This window comes from Notolepis coatsorum (genome assembly GCF_963971535.1).
Source record: "Notolepis coatsorum genome assembly, chromosome: 14".
NCBI lineage: Eukaryota > Metazoa > Chordata > Actinopteri > Aulopiformes > Paralepididae > Notolepis > Notolepis coatsorum.
The window spans coordinates 61,861,893-61,881,526 of NC_140178.1; the positions used below are offsets into that span (position 1 = coordinate 61,861,893).

The 19,634-nt window shown below is 44.7% G+C and overlaps 1 protein-coding gene across 2 annotated transcripts in view; it reads right to left on the bottom strand.

Moving 5' to 3' along the window:
* The window catches only part of smg1 (SMG1 nonsense mediated mRNA decay associated PI3K related kinase), a 474,356-nt gene that overhangs the window by 299,564 nt on the left and 155,158 nt on the right, over positions 1-19,634 (bottom strand). For both annotated transcript variants that reach the window (XM_084329910.1, XM_084329909.1), the window contains exons 13-16: positions 12,141-12,422; positions 9,157-9,287; positions 5,657-5,818; positions 4,544-4,662 (exon numbers count right to left, since the gene is read on the bottom strand). In XM_084329910.1, the coding sequence (XP_084186036.1) occupies positions 4,544-4,662; positions 5,657-5,818; positions 9,157-9,287; positions 12,141-12,422 (694 nt within the window). The remainder of the gene's footprint in view (positions 1-4,543; positions 4,663-5,656; positions 5,819-9,156; positions 9,288-12,140; positions 12,423-19,634) is intronic.

Consider the following 19,634-nt stretch of genomic DNA (forward strand, 5'->3'; position numbering starts at 1 on the left):
ATCCCCACTTCTGGGCTTTTTGTCGCCAGGGAGGATAGATTTTTCCTACCTTCTGGTCATAGACAAGTGTTCATTCTAGCATTGAATGAATTTAATCTAATAAATTCTTGAGGCGGACTGCGCTGTAGAGTTAAACCAATTATACATTAATTAGTCAAGTGAATGGGACAAAGCTGGTTAAATAAAGCTAAAGGCTAAAGAATATTCATTAAAAAAGATAAATATTTTTTGTCTGTGGTGGGAGTCGAGCTGGTCAGACTAGAGGTGGTGGCAGAGAGGAGGATGAGAAGGAAGCTGGCCACTATCCTGGAGAATAGTGAGAAGCACGTTCAGTAACAGACTCATACACTCCGCCCCCTGTGACGCCACTTATTGATTTCACGCAGTTATCAATAAATCGACAAGTGGTCAAAGGTTCTTGCAAAGAAAATCATCTAAATCTAATTTTAATTAGTTATTTTCCAGCACCTTTTTCTTCTTTTGTATTGAAGTGTTTTTGGTGGCTGTACAAACACACCACATATTACATTAATTATTTCCTTCCCTGCCTGGCTACCCCACATCCAAGAGTAAAAAACCTTTACAAGGGGTGACAGTGGTTAGGAGGTAGAGTGGTTGTCTGGTAATCGGAAGGTTCCCGGTTCGATTCCCGATCCTCCCGGGCAGCGTGTCGGAGTGTCCTTGAGCAAGACACTTAACCCCTAATTGCTTGCGATGAACAGGTTGGGCACCTTGCATGGTTGTGAATGTGTGAGTGAATGGGTAAATGTGAGGATAAAAGCGCTATATGAATGCACCATTTATCATTTTATAAACTGGGCACTGGCAGTACATTAGGTAAGCAGAGTGTGTGTGTGTGTGTGTGTGTGTGTGTGTGTGTGTGTGTGTGTGTGTGTGTGTGTGTGTGTGTGTGTGTGTGCGTGTCTGTGTGTGTGGGGCTTATGGCGGGGACTGAGGACGATAACTGACTACAAAGTCAGCGCCCCCTCAATGGGGAGCGACAGCGTCTCTCTCGTGGACAAACTCAATTTTTTTTTTTTTTATTATTGCAAAACAAAATTATTAAAAGTCAGTACTCAACACACAATGCATAATGAAACTAACAATTAAGGTGGCTAAAATGACATGCAAGTACAGAAACAGAAAACAAAAAAAATATATAATAATATTTAACCGTATACAGTGTATATCCAACGAAATTACCAATTATACCAATGTCTTATACAGGATATACCCCTAATACCTATTATCTAAAACCCTACACACAGTATGCTCCAGCTCGAACCCCCCCCTCCCGGACCCCTCCTTGGATAGTACCTCCATTATCCCTCACTCCTAACCAGACACTACCGTTATAAGCTAGCTTTTATTCTCTCCACCACTTCTAACCACATTGACATTTTGGATTAGTTGAGACCCAGAATTGTTGCTGTAGATATTTCTTGATAAATCACATCGAGATATGTAAGAAACCAAACCTTCCGGCACATTTTTTCCGGTTGAAACCAGCGTGATGCGATCAGCTTTTTAGCTACTGTGATACCCAATAAAACCAATCTCTTTAGCTGTGGATTTACTGCAAACTCAAAAACATCATTCAATAGTAATACAGAGGGGTGTACTGTACTCAACTCTTTCTATGCTCGGTTTGGTGCACAGCGGCGCCGCTAGCTCAATGGCTAGTGACGTCACTGGCGCGCCGGCTGTTGTGGAGGGGGGGCAACCGCGGGGGGGGGGGGGGGGGGGGGGGACGCTCTCTCATTGTCGGTACACAGTGTGAGAAGAGCATTTATGCAGGTGAACACCAGAAAAGCTGCTGGCCCAGATGGAATAACAGGACGCATACTTAAGTCCTGTGCTAACCATCTAGCCCCTGTGTTCACCGCCATATTTAATCGATCCCTGGCGGAGTCAGTGGTCCCTGCCTGCTTCAAGATGTCTACCATCATCCCTGTACCAAAGAAACCCTCCCCAACAGGTCTCAATGACTACAGACCGGTGGCACTCACCTCTGTGGCCATGAAATGTTTCGAGAGGCTGGTCAAGGATCACATTTGTGCCTCCCTCCCCAGTGATATGGACCCTATGCAATTTGCATACAGGCCAAACAGGTCCACTGATGATGCGGTCTCCCAAGTACAGAACTTGTAAGTCGCTTTGGATAAAAGCGTCAGCTAAATGACTAAATGTAAATGTAAATGTAATGCACAGCACCCTCTCTCACCTGGACCGCCAGAAGGGAGGCTATGTGAGACTGTTGTTCATTGACTACAGCTCAGCGTTCAACACCATAGTCCCCACCAGACTGGTGGACAAGCTGATCGAGCTGGGTCTGAGCTCCGCTCTGAGCGCCTGGATACTGGACTTTCTGAGCGAAAGGCCCCTGACGGTTAGGGTGGGGGGTCAGACCTCCAACACCATCACCCTGAGCATCGGGTCCCCCCAGGGCTGTGTTCTGAGCCCCCTGCTGTACTCACTATACACGCATGACTGTGTGGCCAAGTTCAGCTCCAACTCCATAGTGAAGTTTGCGGACGACACAGTGGTGGTGGGGCTGATCTCGGACAACGACGAGAAGGCCTACTGGGACGAGGTTGAGGTACTGGAACGCTGGTGCCAGGACAACAGCCTGCTCCTGAACATTGGTAAAACCAAGGAGCTGATCGTGGATTTTAGGAGGAGACACACACACCACTGAGGATAAACGGGGCTACCGTGGACAGGGTGAGCAGCTTCAAGTACCTGGGGGTCCACATCTCAGAGGACCTGACATGGACAACACACAGACTCAGTCGTAAAAAAAGGCGAAGCAGCGCCTCTACCACCTGAGACAGTTAAGGAAGTTCAGAGTATGTGGGAAGATACTCCAGTCCTTCTACTCCGGAGCTGTAGAGAGCATCTTGACTGGAAACATCACTGCCTGGTATGGCAACAGCACGGCACAGGACAAGAAGGCCCTACAGAGAGTGGTGCGCTCAGCCGAGCGTACCACGGGTATTGCACTACCAACCCTGCAGGTCCTATACAACAAGAGGTGCAAATCCAGAGCCTGCAGGATAATGAAAGACCCTCACCACCCCAACAACAGCCTGTTCATGCTGCTGCGGTCAGGCAAACGCCTGCGAACACCAGTAACGAGGACAGAGAGACTTCGGCTCAGCTCTTCCCCCAGGCCATCAGAGCCTTGAACACTGAACTCTCCACGCACAAGCACACATGAGCACACACACAACACACACACTGTTCACGCTCACACACTAGCAGCCACTTTAACATGAGCACACACACTCATGCTGCACACACTCACACTTATGGACACTTTACAGAAGGAAAGGTCACTTTAAGAATAGTATAGTAGAGCTTGAGATTGTATAATATAGCATTGTATAGCAGTGTACATAAAGACCCAGTGCCTCATCCGTAGCCAACAGTGTACTGCACTACCACAGGACCTAGCATGTCCTACCATGCTCTGTAAATAACTCATGTACAGATACCGATATGCCCTACTTTGTTTACTTGTTTATTGCACAATGTCGCTCTATTGGTTGAATTCTTATTACCGTATATATTATTACTATTGTATTATGCACATTGTTGCGGGCAAGACTCCCCGCATTTCACTGTATACCTGTATGCCGTGACAAATAAAACTCTTGTATCTTGTGGGGGGGGGGGGGGGGTAAGGAATCTATTTTACCAGTCTTGGGATAATCAAGAGCTTTTTTTCACAGATATATCAACGTTAGGGATGGGTACCTTTCACATTTGAACCGGTACCGGTACCTGTGAATCGATACCGGTACCCAACGGTACCTTTTTTCGGTACTTTAGTCTCAAGAAATTTAATTTACCTACCTCAGTCGAAAAAAAAAAAATCCAAACTTCAAATAACTACAATTTCGACAGTTTTCGGCTCGTCATTGCTCCGACTGCTTTGTTGTTGAATCAAGTCAAATCCTAGGTAAGCATATATTGTGCGTGTGAACGTTGACATGAAAAAAAAGTAAAAAAAAAAAAAAAAAACTATAAAAAAAAAATTTTTTAAATTTTTTTTAAGGTTTCTCACTTGATTCGATACTCGGTAGTACCGACGTGTTTCGGTTCGGTACCTCAAAAGTACCGAATTCGGTACCCATCCCTAATCAACGTGTCCCGTATGTGTGTGTGTGTGTGTGTGCTGATCAGGAAATGAGATTATCGATTTTTCAGCCCGTTTCTCTAGCGTGCATAAGTACACATGGGGGGGGGGGGGGGGGGGGGGGGGGTTATTCAACAAAACAATTTTTTTTTTCACTGGACGAATTTGATTTATTCTTTTGTCAAATACACAAACGTAATGTATGGTGGTGACTTTACAGTACTGCGCCAAAAATAAAGGGTAGGTTACCCTGAATTATCAAATGTATAACACTTGATACTGACTCAAATAATAAGCTCAGAATTGGCAAAATATAACACAAGCAAACATTTGTCTATGTAGGCTTTAATTAAGTTAAGGACCTATGGGAGAAAAACACTCCAGGTTCCCTCCTGTCCTCACCGTTGGCGAGCAGGCCTTTGCAGAACTTGTGGAAGGAGGGCAGGGAGAAGAGGGGGGTGTGGGTGTCAGACTTCTTCATCAACATCGAGATCTCCAGTGCCCAGGTTAGTAGTAGCTTCCTGTAGAAACACAATAAATAAAATACATACACTTCACTCTGGATCAAGATTATTATAGTTAAAGTCTAACTGAACTTGGTATTTATATACCTTTTTTATACCTTCTGCACTACACACTACGAAAATGTAAAGATGGTTTAGTGGAAAGACATGGCGTGATCGCTCCCAAATGACAGCAGTCAACCAGCGACAAGTTGTTAAACGGTTAGCTAATGCTGCTAAATACCTAGATAGCAGGGAAACATTAGCCGACACTGATGCTTTATCCCTACATCACATTCTCCAAACCGTTCATAGATCACTCTGGTATTCAGTTTTTTGTTCCAAGCGATCCCCATGCAAGCATTTAGCTACATCAAAAAGGATTGGATTGGATTAGCCCCCGACAATAATGTTAGATTGAAGAAAATATCATCCTCTCTAATTTGGGTTAACTATATTAGTTGATAAACTTGTAGCCAAGTCTTGCGTAGCCATACCTCTCTCCACACTACGTTAGCGCTGTGTCGGCACCGGAGAGAGTCTGGCTGAACCCATTATCATTCAGCTATAGGGGGGAAAAAATGCTCTGGCTTGTTTGCATTTCTTAAATCACAATTATCCTGGGCGGCGCTATACCCAGGATGCAGCGATGAATAGTGACGTAGATAGCAGAAGGGGTCACCTAGCCTCGGGGTACAGATGTGTGTGTATGTTGGGTCACCTAGCCTCAGGGTACAGGTAGGTGTGTGTATGTTGAGTCACCTAGCCTCAGGGTACAGGTAGGTGTGTATGTTGTCACCTAGCCTCGGGGTACAGGTAGGTGCGTGTATGTTGAGTCACCTAGCCTCAGGGTACAGGTAGGTGTGTGTATGTTGAGTCACCTAGCCTCAGGGTACAGGTAGGTGTGTGTATGTTGAGTCACCTAGCCTCAGGGTACAGGTAGGTGTGTGTATGTTGAGTCACCTAGCCTCAGGGTACGGGTGTGTGTGTGTGTGTGTGTGTGTTGGGTCACCTAGCCTCAGGGTACAGATGCTCCTTGGCCAGCAGGACTCCCAGCAGGCTCAGCAGGGTGCTGAAGTGTTTCTTGGTCGCCGTGGTGACAGTGCTGATGACTGCGCCATCGAACAGGGGAGGTGACGACGACGACAAGCTGGAGGAAATGAAGTGGTCGTGTCTGGAGACAGGAGGGAAGTTAACAGCAGGAAGTTAGGAAACCTTTATGCAAAAAGTGTTTTTAGATTCATTAAATAAATCTACGTCCGATTGTGCGGACCAACTGCAGTTGGATTTTCACTTGGATATAAATGCATCCATGCATGGTTTTTCAATATCTCGTTGGTGATGTTATCAAAGTTACCATTAGGTAACTTTGATAAGTAATGTCTTCCCAGATCGAGTGATCGCATGAATTACTCGAGTAGTGATCGAGTACATTTTTAGAACCCATCTTTATTGGGTTATTGGGAGGGCTGTTTGTTTATTGTATTTTCATTTATCATTTATTTAATTACTGTATCTGTATGTACCCAAGATGCGAGTTACATTTAAAGTCATATGTTTGTTTATTTTTTGTTTGTTTTTGTAATCCGTCAGATGTAAGCCTTGAGCCTCTACACAGAATAGTTTGTGCCCGGTTGTGTTTTTTTTGTATTATTGTGAGTGTGAGTGAGAGTACAGTGTGTATACTACAGCGTACCTGGTACAGTGAGAGTACAGTGTGTATACTACAGCGTACCTGGTACAGTGGGAGCACAGTGTGTATACTACAGCGTACCTGGTACAGTGGGAGTACAGTGTGTATACTTTCTGTGCGTATTCATCCACAATCTATAGCTCAACATGAAAATATTCACAATTAATCATAAAGGTAGCAAAATAACAATGTTTATGTTTTCGTTCACTGAGAAACTACACTGCGATTTGGCACTGCTGACTGACGTCACCACAGCGTAGACTCCTGGCTTTAGTCCCAGACCTAGGATCAGATTTCCCTTACATTCCATAAGCTTAGCAATTCGTACAATGGGAAAATAACTGACCCTGAATCTGTGGCTAGTATCTCTCTGGTGATCACATAACCATTAATCTCTAAAGCCAACCACCATTTTTAAAAGCAACAACCACGTTATCATATTTGTATTTATATTTTAAATCGTATAACGTTATTTCGCTGCATATTAAATCACTGTAAAATAAATACTAATGTAAATCATTATTTCGTTGTACATATTGTGTATAGTTTATAACGTTATTGTTTTTTACATAACGTACTGGACGTTAGCAATGTCTACTGTCGTGAACCATTTTAAATCGGGGTATGTAGAGGAGTTTCGGGAACGAGTAAAATGTGCAGGTCCTCTTCTCAGACCTGTGGTTACACTCTGGGGCAAAGCACTGCACGCATCATGCCGGCTAGCAAGCTAGCTAGCTACACGTCACGGCCAGCTGATAACACGCTAGCTAACTAACGTTAACGTTACCTAGCTAAACGTACTAGACGTTAGCAATGTCTACTGTCGTGTCCATAAGTTCCCTGGCAGAATACTTTGTTTGTGAGGACAAAAGTATACAAAGAGGAGAGAACTATTTTAAATCGGGGCATGTAGAGGAGTTTCGGGAATGCCGGCGGCAGCTACCAAGCTAGCTACCGGTAGCTACTAACGTTTAGCTAGGTAACGTTAACATTAGCTAGCTAGCTAGTTAGCTTGGTATCAGCTGGCCGTGACGTGGATTAGGCGACAGCACTGACACGCGTTCTACTGCCTACTGGTAAGTGTAGTTATTTTTTTTACGACAAATTAAAAACCTTATAACTACCCTTATTTCAACCAAAAATGCTTAAACAATAATGTTGTGGTAGAAGGGAACTCATTTTGTGCAAAAATGGAAGCTTTTCAATTTCCATGCGGAAGAATTGTTACAATAGCCGATAATCCATTTTCCCAATGATGAATTCCTATACGGGTGGAACAACCAGTGACGTCAGACTACACCTCCCTATACTAGAACGTACCTGGTACAGTGAGAGTAGTGTGTATACTACAGCGTACCTGGTACAGTGGGAGTACAGTGTATATTACAGCATACCTGGTACAGTGAGAGTACAGTGTATACTACAGTGTACCTGGTAGAGTGGGAGCACAGTGTGTATACTACAGCGTACCTGGTACAGTGGGAGCACAGTGTGTATACTACAGCATACCTGGTACAGTGGGAGTACAGTGTGTATACTACTACAGCGTACCTGGTACAGTGGGAGTACAGTGTATGCTACAGTGTACCTGGTACAGTGGGAGCCCAGTGTGTATACTACAGCGTACCTGGTACAGTGGGAGCACAGTGTGTATACTACAGTGTACCTGGTACAGTGGGAGCCCAGTGTGTATACTACAGCGTACCTGGTACAGTGGGAGCACAGTGTGTATACTACAGCGAGTGTACCTGGTACAGTGGGAGCATAGTGTGTATACTACAGCGAGTGTACCTGGTACAGTGGGAGCACAGTGTGTATACTACAGCGAGTGTACCTGGTACAGTGGGAGCACAGTGTGTATACTACAGCGTACCTGGTACAGTGGGAGCACAGTGTGTATACTACAGTGTACCTGGTACAGTGGGAGCACAGTGTGTATACTACAGCATACCTGGTACAGTGAGAGTACAGTGTGTATACTACTACAGCGTACCTGGTACAGTGGGAGTACAGTGTATACTACAGCGTACCTGGTACAGTGGGAGCCCAGTGTGTATACTACAGCGTACCTGGTACAGTGGGAGCACAGTGTGTATACTACAGCATACCTGGTACAGTGGGAGTACAGTGTGTATACTACAGCGTACCTGGTACAGTGGGAGTACAGTGTATACTACAGTGTACCTGGTACAGTGGGAGCCCAGTGTGTATACTACAGCGTACCTGGTACAGTGGGAGCACAGTGTGTATACTACAGCAAGTGTACCTGGTACAGTGGGAGCACAGTGTGTATACTACAGCGAGTGTACCTGGTACAGTGGGAGCACAGTGTGTATACTACAGCGAGTGTACCTGGTACAGTGGGAGCACAGTGTGTATACTACAGCGTACCTGGTACAGTGGGAGCACAGTGTGTATACTACAGTGTACCTGGTACAGTGGGAGCACAGTGTGTATACTACAGCATACCTGGTACAGTGGGAGCAGTGTGTATACTACAGCGTACCTGGTACAGTGGGAGCACAGTGTGTATACTACAGCGTACCTGGTACACTACAGTGGGAGCACAGCGTGTACTACAGCGTACCTGGTACAGTGGGAGCACAGTGTGTATACTACAGTGTACCTGGTACAGTGGGAGCACAGTGTGTATACTACAGCATACATGGTACAGTGGGAGTACAGTGTGTATACTACAGCGTACCTGGTACAGTGGGAGCACAGCGTGTACTACAGCGTACCTGGTACAGTGGGAGCACAGTGTGTATACTACAGCATACCTGGTACAGTGGGAGCACAGTGTGTATACTACAGCGTACCTGGTACAGTGGGAGTACAGTGTGTATACTACAGCATACTGGACAGCAGGATGGTAGACAGCCAGCTTAGAATGCACCACCTTCAGGTTCTGACTGAGCAGGGCAAACACTGTGGGAGACAGAGCCCACATCTGTGAGACACACACACACACACACACACACACACACACACACACACACACACACACACACACACACACACACACACACACACACACACACACACACACACACACACACACACACACACACACACACACACACACACACACACACACACACACACACACACACACACACACACACACACACACACACACAGGAAGAGGGATAATAGTGGATTAGACAATGCTGGTCTTGACATGAATCTTGTACATGAATCATAAACGGATATCATAAAAAAAATTATAATTGCGGTTACTTTCAAACAATTGGGTAGTTAGTCATTTTTAATGCCCCCCCCCCCCCCCCCCCCCCATGTTGACTGAGTAATTTCCTGAAAAATGACAAGTATATATCCGGTAAGCACTAGATTTGAAAAGAGGTCCTTCAGCATGACTGCATGTTGGGAAACAACTTTACAGATTTGTCGATTAAATCAAACTAATCAATTAGTCAACAAAGTCATATGAGGATGAACGATGACAGATTACAAAGGCACCTCCCTCAAGCTGAACAGTGACATCTCCTTAGCAAATGATCTCAATACCTTCTATGCGAGGTTTTAGGCTGGGAATAACAGCACCAGCCTACAATCCACTGCAATGGAGGGGGGGGGGACACTGCTGATGGAGACTCAGTGTTCAGGGTAACAGAACATGAGGTGAGGAGGACCTTTAAGAAAGTGAATATCAGGAAGGCAGCAGGACCGGACGGTATCCCCGGCCATGTCCTAAAAGTCTGTGCCGACCAACTGGCCCCGGTATTCACTGACATATTTAACCTGTCCTTGGAACAGGCTGTCATCCCCACCTGTCTGAAGAAGTCCACTATTAAGCCTGCTTGCCTCAACGACTACCGCCCTGTAGCTCTCACCTCGATAGCCATGAAGTGCTTTGAGAAGCTAGTAAAGGGCTACATCTGCTCCTCCCTCCCCATCAACCTGGACCCCCTGCAATTTGCATACTGCCCCAACAGGTCCACGGAGGACGCCATAGCCCATGTGCTGCACACAGCAGCATCACACCTGGACAAGAGGCAGGGGAACTATGTGAGAATGCTGTTCATCGACTACAGCTCAGCATTCAATACCATAGTCCCCACCAAACTCATAGCCAAGCTCAGGGACCTGGGCTTGAACTATGACCTCTGCCAGTGGGTATTGGACTTCCTGACGGGCAGACCCCAGGTGGTGAGAGCAGGCAACTGCACCTCCTCATCCATCACTCTCAACATAGGGGCCCCCCAGGGCTGTGTTCCGAGTCCCCTCCTCTACTCCCTGTACACACATGACTGTGTGGCACAGCGGAACAACAACACAATCATCAAATTTGCTGACGACACAGTAGTGGTGGGCCTGATCTCTGCAAACGATGAGGGCCTACCTGGAGGAGGTCAAGGTTCTAGCGGGATGGTGTCAAGAGAACAGCCTCTCCCTGAACGTCAGCAAAACAAATGATTGTGGACTTTAGGAGGTCGGGGGTCAGGGACTACAGCCCCCTCAGCATCGACGGGGCACCGGTTGAGAGAGTGAACAGTTTTAAGTACCTCGGAGTCCACATATCCGAGGACTTGACATGGACCACACACATTGACAGTGTTGTGAAGAAGGCACGGCAACGCCTCTACTTCCTCAGGCGCCTAAGGAAGTTCCAAGTCAGTCAGAAGATCCTTAAGAACTTCTACTCATGCACAATAGAGAGCATCCTGACTGGCAATATCACCTCCTGGTTTGGGAATAGCACCGCACAAGACCGTAGCAGACTACAGAGAGTGGCCCGTTCAGCCGAACGCACAATTGGAGGGGGGCTTCCCACTCTCCAGGGCATTTACAACAAGCGGTGCATGGGCAAGGCTAAGAGAATTATCAAAGACTCGAGCCACCCAAACAACTGCCTCTTTAAACTGCTGCGGTCAGGCAAGCGATACCGGAGTCTCATGGCAAGCACAGAGAGACTCAGAAGAAGCTTCTATCCCCAGGCCATCAGGATGCTCAACGAACAATAACAATATGTAACAACCATCAAATGCACTCACAGCTCACAGCACACACATCCACATGCACACACTCACTTTAAACATACAACTCACTGCAGCACCCACTTTAACCACTTTAGAACACTTAAGCACACTTTATATTTATTGGTAAAGCATTTGCACTACAACCCATACCTCATTACACCTTACTGTAAATTTGACCTAAATTGTACCTCATCCTTTGCACTGTATAGTATATTGTATGGTAACTCAGTTACTTCTACTCTACATTGAGTATTGTATACATGTATATACTGAACATTTTTGTCTACGTACTTGACTTCTATTTTATACTTGCTATACTTATTTTATACTCATCTATTTTTGCCTAGCACAGTCTCTGGAGCGTAACAGAAAGAAGCATTTTGTATAAAAGTATTCTGTACTTCTGTATGACAACTAATAAAGAAACTTGAACTTGAGAAACTTGACTATTTGTCCGCCAAAAGTTTCTTTAGTAGTCGAGGAAACAGCCCTATACCAGTAAAAAATTATCAAACGCAGCAGCCCTTCTAATGCGGAAACTGTTGATGTTTAAGATACTTAAATTATCCTTTGACTGGACTTCGGTATTTTTTTAATTTAAGACACAGGCAACTTAGGTGACATTATCAAGCGAGGCAGTTGGAATGTTACAATGTACAGAAATTATCCAAACAGTGACGGCCAAGCAATTAAACAATGACAGGTCCCTGCCCCCGACCCTCCCAGAAAAGGTTATTTGAACACTACATTCCACCAAACGACAACACAGCCTCTCGTTGTGAGAGAGAAGAAGAGTTTCTCACCCCGATGAGAGAGTTCTTAGTGTTGCCGATGGTGGTGAGGGCGCTGAGGTTGAAGATGAGGGTGAACTGGGCACGCTCCGGGGGCAGGGTGAGGGAGGCAAAGGCCGGGTGGCGGATCTCCAGGCAGGGGTGCGCCGGAGCAGTGTCGGGGTCCAGCGGGGCCAGGAGGCTGACGAGGGCACAGGCCATCTCTCCCAGCACCAGCTTGTAGGCCGCCTCCAGGGTGGGGATGTTCTTCAGGCTCAGCAGGGCCTGGTACACGGTGTGGGCCGCTGATATCACCTGACAAAGAATGAACACATGGAAAATTACCATAGAGCTTCATGGGGCATATAATTTTATTTTATATTCTGTTTATATTATTTTTATACTATTGTCATTATTATTATGATTATTATTGGTTGTGACTAGGTACAGACCTTGGGTCCTTTAGAGATGTCTTACATTTTTTTATTTTATTTTTTACATGATCAAAATAAGCCATCACTTGAAAAGATTGGGGGGGGACTTTTCAATCTATGTCTTATGAATCATGGTGATATCGCAATACGTATTCAGAGATACAGGGCCTTAACTCATTCCCCGCCAACGACGAGTATACTCGTTATTGGGCGCCAATCGTTGAACGCCAACAATGAGTATACTCGTTATTTGAGCGTTATTTCTTTTATTCAATATTTCTATTCATTACAGGCGCACAGACTTGGGGTTAACATGGGGAATCCTCATGAGAATGTAAAAGTGCAATACCGGCCGCATCACGCTAGATGGCAGTATCGAGCACCCTTTCTACCCTTGTATCTTTCTCTGTGGGACGGCCCCAGGTCTCCGGTTTCATGTTTCCTTGTCGGGCAAGGGCAGCCGTTCTGTGGGTTCCATCGAACCGCGTCAAATATCTCCGATCCATATGTTGTGGTGAATTATGCCGTAGACGAAATGGACATTGCGATCAAACAATTGGAATATTATTTTTGGAATACTCCCGGCTACAGGTAAGGGGCGATTTGACATTGTCAATTTAAGCTCGATCCTGCAATGCTTTCATACCGATCGGGCTGATAACCGTTTTTAGTGTTCAATGCGAATGCCGTTACTGACAATCAAATAATCAGAAACGACCCCCCCCCCCCCCCCCCTTTCATGCATTCATGATGGAACATAATAGCTATGATCTAGATTTGATTTTCGGGATAATAGCGTATACAGGCAAGACATGGCAACGTCTATAGTGGAATCGACGTATAGGGCTTTAACTCAGGATTTCATGAATTACCCTAGACCGCTCTAAAACCATACTTATATTCACCACGGTATAACACAGGAACGTATCGATGGAAAAATGTATTCTCTCACATATTGAACGATAGATAGGTGGTGTCAAATGGGCCATAGTATTGTATCCATAGCTATAATATAGAATATAGTTATAGCTCTACAAACAAGGTGACTCAGTCCTATATTTTAACGTGTGGCAATGCGACCACAGGGCGATGGCTAATCCCCGGCGCTGAATGAGTTAAGAGAGAATAGACCACTGCACTTCCGCGTTACATTGAAATCGGGGGAGGAGATAGCGGGGGGAGCAAATTAATTAATGTGGATGAGAGCCTTGATGTAAGTGGTTGCAGCTACGGATGTGGGGGTGCTGGAGACATGATCCAATAGACTTTTATGCGCCTGAGTCTGCTGAACATGGCGCGTCCAAATCGATCAGAACTAAATCGGCCGAGCTAAAGTCCCTCTTTTAGCACCTACTCCCCATACGCATGCACAGATTGCCAACGGAGTCTGAACGGCACGCGACGTGCACGAATTAATGTTGAATGTTCCATCAGAGGGGGGGAGTTTGTGCCTGCTTCGGTGGCCAGTGTCATTTCAGCCGAACAGGAAAATGGAAAAATTATCCCATTCAATGGCCAGACGCGTCTTATGGCGACATCTACAATTACCTCATTGAGTCTCCAGGTAGACTAATGTTTATATTAAGTGCAGTGGTCTATAGCCGCTCCACTACCACCACAAGCTCCCCCCCTCTGATGGAACATTCATTCGTGCACGTCGCGTGCCGTTCAGACTCCGTTGGCAATCTGCGCATGCGTATGGGGAGTAGGTGCTGAAAAAGGGACTTTAGCTTGGCCGATTTAGTTCTGATCGATTTGGACGCGCCGTGTTCAGCAGACTCAGGCGCATAAAAGTCTATTGGATCATGTCTCCAGCACCCCCACAGCCGTAGCTGCAACCACTTACATCAAGGCTCTCATCCACATTCATTAATTTGCTCCCCCCGCTATCTCCTCCCCAATTTCAGAATCCCGGAAGTGCGGTGGTCTATGGGGACAATTCGCTTACAATGTAAGACAACTACTCTACCCAGAATTCAATGTAATCAATGTCACCCCCTCCTTTCTACACCAATTCACACCTAGCCGCTTCTCAGTCTGAGGGCCTTTGTTATTCCAATGACTGTCTTGTAATCCTGCAAACTGCAACCTACAACAACACCACCCAGAGGATAAAGGAAAATAGTCATGATAGTAATAAAAAAAAAAGTGTGTGGTAGTGAAAGGTTAACCTTCTGTAGTGTGGTAGTGAAAAGTTAACCCAGGGGTCAGCAACCTTTACTATCAAAAGAGCCACTTTTCCCCCCTCCCACAAAATAAAATGCTCAGGGAGCCGCACAACCTATTTACCCTTAAAATGATAACACAGTATATAACGTTTTATATATCCCCAAGCATACCCCACATTTAGCATAAAACGCCTGACAATTGCATACCCAAAGTAATTTGCGATTTATTATACTTTATACTTATAGCACAGGGGAGCTCCCGTAGCTCACCGCATATCTCGGCGCTATTTCTGCGTCGGGGAAAACCGTGCTCGTCACGGATCTGGGGGACACGAGTTCGATTCCCGGACCCGCCGTCATTTCTCAGAATGTCTTCCCCTGCTCTACATACCATTTCAACCTGTTTCTGTCGGTCATGCTTGACCAGAAAAGCGATAAACGCTAAAAAAAAAGGTTAAAAAAAAAAAAAAAAAAATTAAAAAAGTTTCTATACTTATAGCACAGTTTGTTGCATTAATGGAATTATAAAACAAAAATAAAAATGTTGACTTTATTGCTGTTTTTACCTGTTATAACAAAGGAAAACCTCAAACTCTTAAACTCTTATGAAGAGGAGAAAAAAAACTGTCTGTGTAGACATATTTTTTAATACAACACAGAAGAGACAAAACACCGGTGTCTGTAGACCGACTTTGAAATAAAACCGTGAACTATGCAGCTCTATTCGAGTCCGTCCCTTATTTGTGGAAAATCTATAAAATAAAAAGTAAAATTTTCGTTGTTCGCAAATTTCACACCACATATCAGGCATACAGGTAAGCCTGCATCGTTAGTCGTGAAAGCAAATTAATCTGTCCACGCTGAATTAAACCCTCCATCTTCCTCAGACTTTCCTTTTTTTGTATTTGTCCATGGTTAGCTTACTGGGGGGTCGGAAACTCAAGATTAGCCACTTGCAGACGGCAGGGAGAGGCGCGGGGTGTGACGTACTGTATATTTTATTTGAATATTTTTGTTGACTAAATATTTTAGTTGATGAAATATCTTTAGCCGCAGCTGATTGGCTAAAGAGCCGCAAGCCGCATGCCGACCCGAGTTAACCGTATGTAGTGTTGTAGTGAAAGGTTAACCTTCTGTAGTGTGGTAGTGAAAGGTTAACCTTCTGTAGTGTGGTAGTGAAAGGTTAACCTTCTGTGGTGTGGTAGTGAAAGGTTAACCTTCTGTAGTGTGGTAGTGAAAGGTTAACCTTATGTAGTGGGAGGGGGGTATGTGGGTATACTTGTGTACACTTGTGGAGAAAAGGAACTAAAAATAATGGATGGCAATGAAAACCTGACTTGTGTACTGTAAAACCCAATAAAAATATTGTTTAAAAAAAAGAAACTTGATGATAAACAAGAGAACAGAGCATCTCATGAACTTATGTCATGGACTTTATGGATGCACTGAAACCGGTAGAGTTGAGCTGTTGGTAATTGTTTTACCTAGGATAGCAAGCATCTCAAAATAGTCAAGATATTAATCAAGTTTCAAGATTTTATTATCATTTAAAATAAATCAAATCCAATCTAATGAAATTCGTTCACTCATAAAATGTTAAATGTGATTATAACAGACTGCTGTTTAATGTCGGGCGACAGAACGGCCATCAGAATAGACTCGCGTAATAATAGATAGAGAGAGGCGCTTGTCTCTGTTTTTTATAATAAAACCAACGCTAATGCTGTGTTGTCCATAGCGTTGCCGGTTTATTTGTTTTGTTTTGTTGTTTATTAAGGTTGGCCTACACGAAACTCCAGAACAGTCAAGTTCATTCTTCAGGCCAAGGGTGGATTTCACAAGACGCTGATCTGAGCTGTAATGAACAGGCGCGCGCAGACCACACCCTTTCTGAGGCTCCGCTCGCAATCCACCGCAAATGTAGTCTTTTTCCAATGCTTCAGAATACATACTGTCGGACAATAACAATAATTAACTCATTTACAAGTTGCATTAAGTTTAGCAAATAAGGAAACAGTTAGAACATTTCAAAGCAGTCAAAAATGCAATATTTAAATGTTTACCTATTTCTGAAGAGACATTTTCACGTTTTCTGAGGAATGTTAACTGCCATAACAAGTTTTTGTCCTGTGAAGTTTTGCTTATTATTATTGTTACTGTAATTGTTGTCTTGTTTCATGTGGGAGAAAACATTTAATTAAATAAAAATTTGATCAAAAAAAAAATTTGCCACTTTTTTTTACCAGTTACACCAATTGCGTGGGAGCCATGTTGTTGTAGAGCAAGGAAGGATGCGGCTGGGAAGTGTAGACTGTAGAGCACTAAACAGTGGTGTGGCTGGGTAGTGTAGAGGTCTAAACACTGGTGTGGCTGGGTAGTGTAGAGGTCTAAACACTGGTTTGGCTGGGTAGTGTACAGGTCTAAACACTGGAGCGGCTGGGTAGTGTGAGATCCACTGGTTTTTCAATGTGTACATAATGTAAATATCTATAGATGACAGCATCTACTCTGACGGATCTATAGAGGAACAGCAGTTTTCATTCGTGTGTTTTCAAGTTATACTGGGGAGCCACAGACAGCCAGAGCGGAGAGCAGATAAGGACTTGGGCTGTGCGCCAAGGTCAATCACTGAGGACAGGGCAGGCCGCAGAGAGAGAGCCTTTTGAATCATAGCAGCGTTAAAGTGTGTCAGAGGTGACAAGAGCGCCATTGCCATGGCATCGTGTCACTTAGTAATGAGAGAAGGGGCGTGGCTACGGGGATGGCCACCGGTTGCTAAGGACTATAGTTTATAGCTGGGAGTTCTTCCGGTTAGACTCAGGCTAGGACACGAAGCTGACACGTAGGGAGGTGGACAGAGAGCCTGCAATAGCTGGAGGGTGGGGGAGGGGCCTCTTCCACCCTCCTAGGCCATGAGGGCTAGCTTCGGCTAACAGGGAATGCTTTTGGTTAACCACTAGACCTCAACCACCATCGGACTAATAGCAGAAGAATCGGTAGAGATAATGAATTCAATATACTTTTCAAGGACCTTTCAGAACTGTTTTCCATCTTGTACAGAGTATGTTTATGAGAATAAACGTCAACATGCAGGAGAGGTATCCTGTTTCCAGTGTCTCGTTAATTGTTTTGAGACTAATGTATCAACGGGGGAAGATATCATGTATCAGCTAGTACGTTGAGAAAGAGATAAACACAACGCAGAAACTTCACGGAGCCACAGGTAACGAGGTGATTACTGGCTGATATTGCGAAATCCAACAGTAGTGTTGAGGTCTAAACACTGGAGCGGCTGGGTAGTGTAGTGGTCTAAGCACAGCAGTACCTCTGGCTTGGTTAGTCATCCCTATGAACACAATTGACAGTGTTCACGGGTAGGAAGCCTGTGAGGAAATTAGTTCTGGTCGTTGCAATAGCGACTGCTACTGGTCGGTCAGGGCACCTGTTCAGTAGGGAGGGGATCTGGGGGAGATGGCATGAACCTCTGTGCGTGTCACGCTCACCCAGTGAAACTTCTCACTGTCGGGTGAAAAGATATCGGCATTAAAATGTGATATCGGAAAATATCGGTATCCGTTTTCATTTTTCTTTTTTTTATTATTATAATTTCTTTTTACATTTCTATAACCTTTATTTACCCAGGAAAGCAAAGAACAAAAAATTCTGATTTTATTTATTGTCAAAAGTATGCATAATGTTGTGTTAATTCCACAACAAGAGATATGTAATGTTAATTACCTGAAATTATTCCGTTTTTTGGGGGGGGGAAACCCTGCATATATCGGTATCGGTTGATATCGGTATCGGAAATTAAGAGTTGGACAATATCGGTATCGGTAAAAAAGCCAATATTGAGCATCCCTAATTTGGACTGGTTTGAGAACACATCTTGGTGACTAAAAACACACACCGTCTATCACACACACTCCATCTCTGCATAAACAAAATAAAATCATGACTAGGGCTGAAGGATTAATCGATTTTAAATCAAAATGGTGATTTAAAATTATGCAATGAGCAAATCGCAAAGCCTGCGATTTGGGATACGTTTATACAGCGAGTCTGATCCAAGGTTTTTACTTGCGTGTCAGTCATGCTCACTAATCAGAAGTGCTGTGCTCTACGTTGAAGGATTTGGGGTGCTTTTTCAATGTATGTGATGTATAGATTGGGGGGAGATGACCACAGCTAAAACGGTGAGATCGAAATGTGCATGGAAGCAGGAGACGGTGGTTCAGTAGAGCAGGGTGATTGTTGTGAGGCACACTGCCAGCGAGAGAATGTTTTGAATTCCTTGTAAGAACAAACTGATAGCGAGAGCGAGGGAGAGGGGTTCATCTTAATGAAACAGTAGAAAACTGCATTTTAATGTGTGAAAGGTTATTAGCAGTGACAACCAGGAGAGGGGCGGGGGGCCGTCGTTGCTACGGCGAGGATCTATAAGTCGAACGGTGTTTCCGGGTGTAAGGCAGACTAGAAATCTGGGAGACCAAAGAAACGAATCTCACAGGAGGGAAGAGACCAAGATACTCTCTCCTCTCATCAGAGAGGAGGGGGGGGGGAGAATGCCACATCATCATTAGCTTCGGCTAACGCGAGGAGGGTTAGGCTAAAGACCAGGCCTGAACACTATTGGACTGAATAACAAAAGGATGATAGACGAACACACCGAAAGATCATTAGAATCTTCAAGGACAATACAATCTGTTAACATCTGAGCTGAGGTTTCCGTTTATCAAATAAAACCACGCTTTTCCTTGTAAGGTATTTCACGTTGTCGAAGTGTCGGATTCTTACGGAGGTGGAGAATTATTATGGTTTGCGGATTGTACTAACGGGGAGAGATAAGGATCTTATCAGCCAGTATAGAGACGTCAGGACCATTAAAATGACACAACGCAGAGGAATTGGATGGAGGGCCAAAC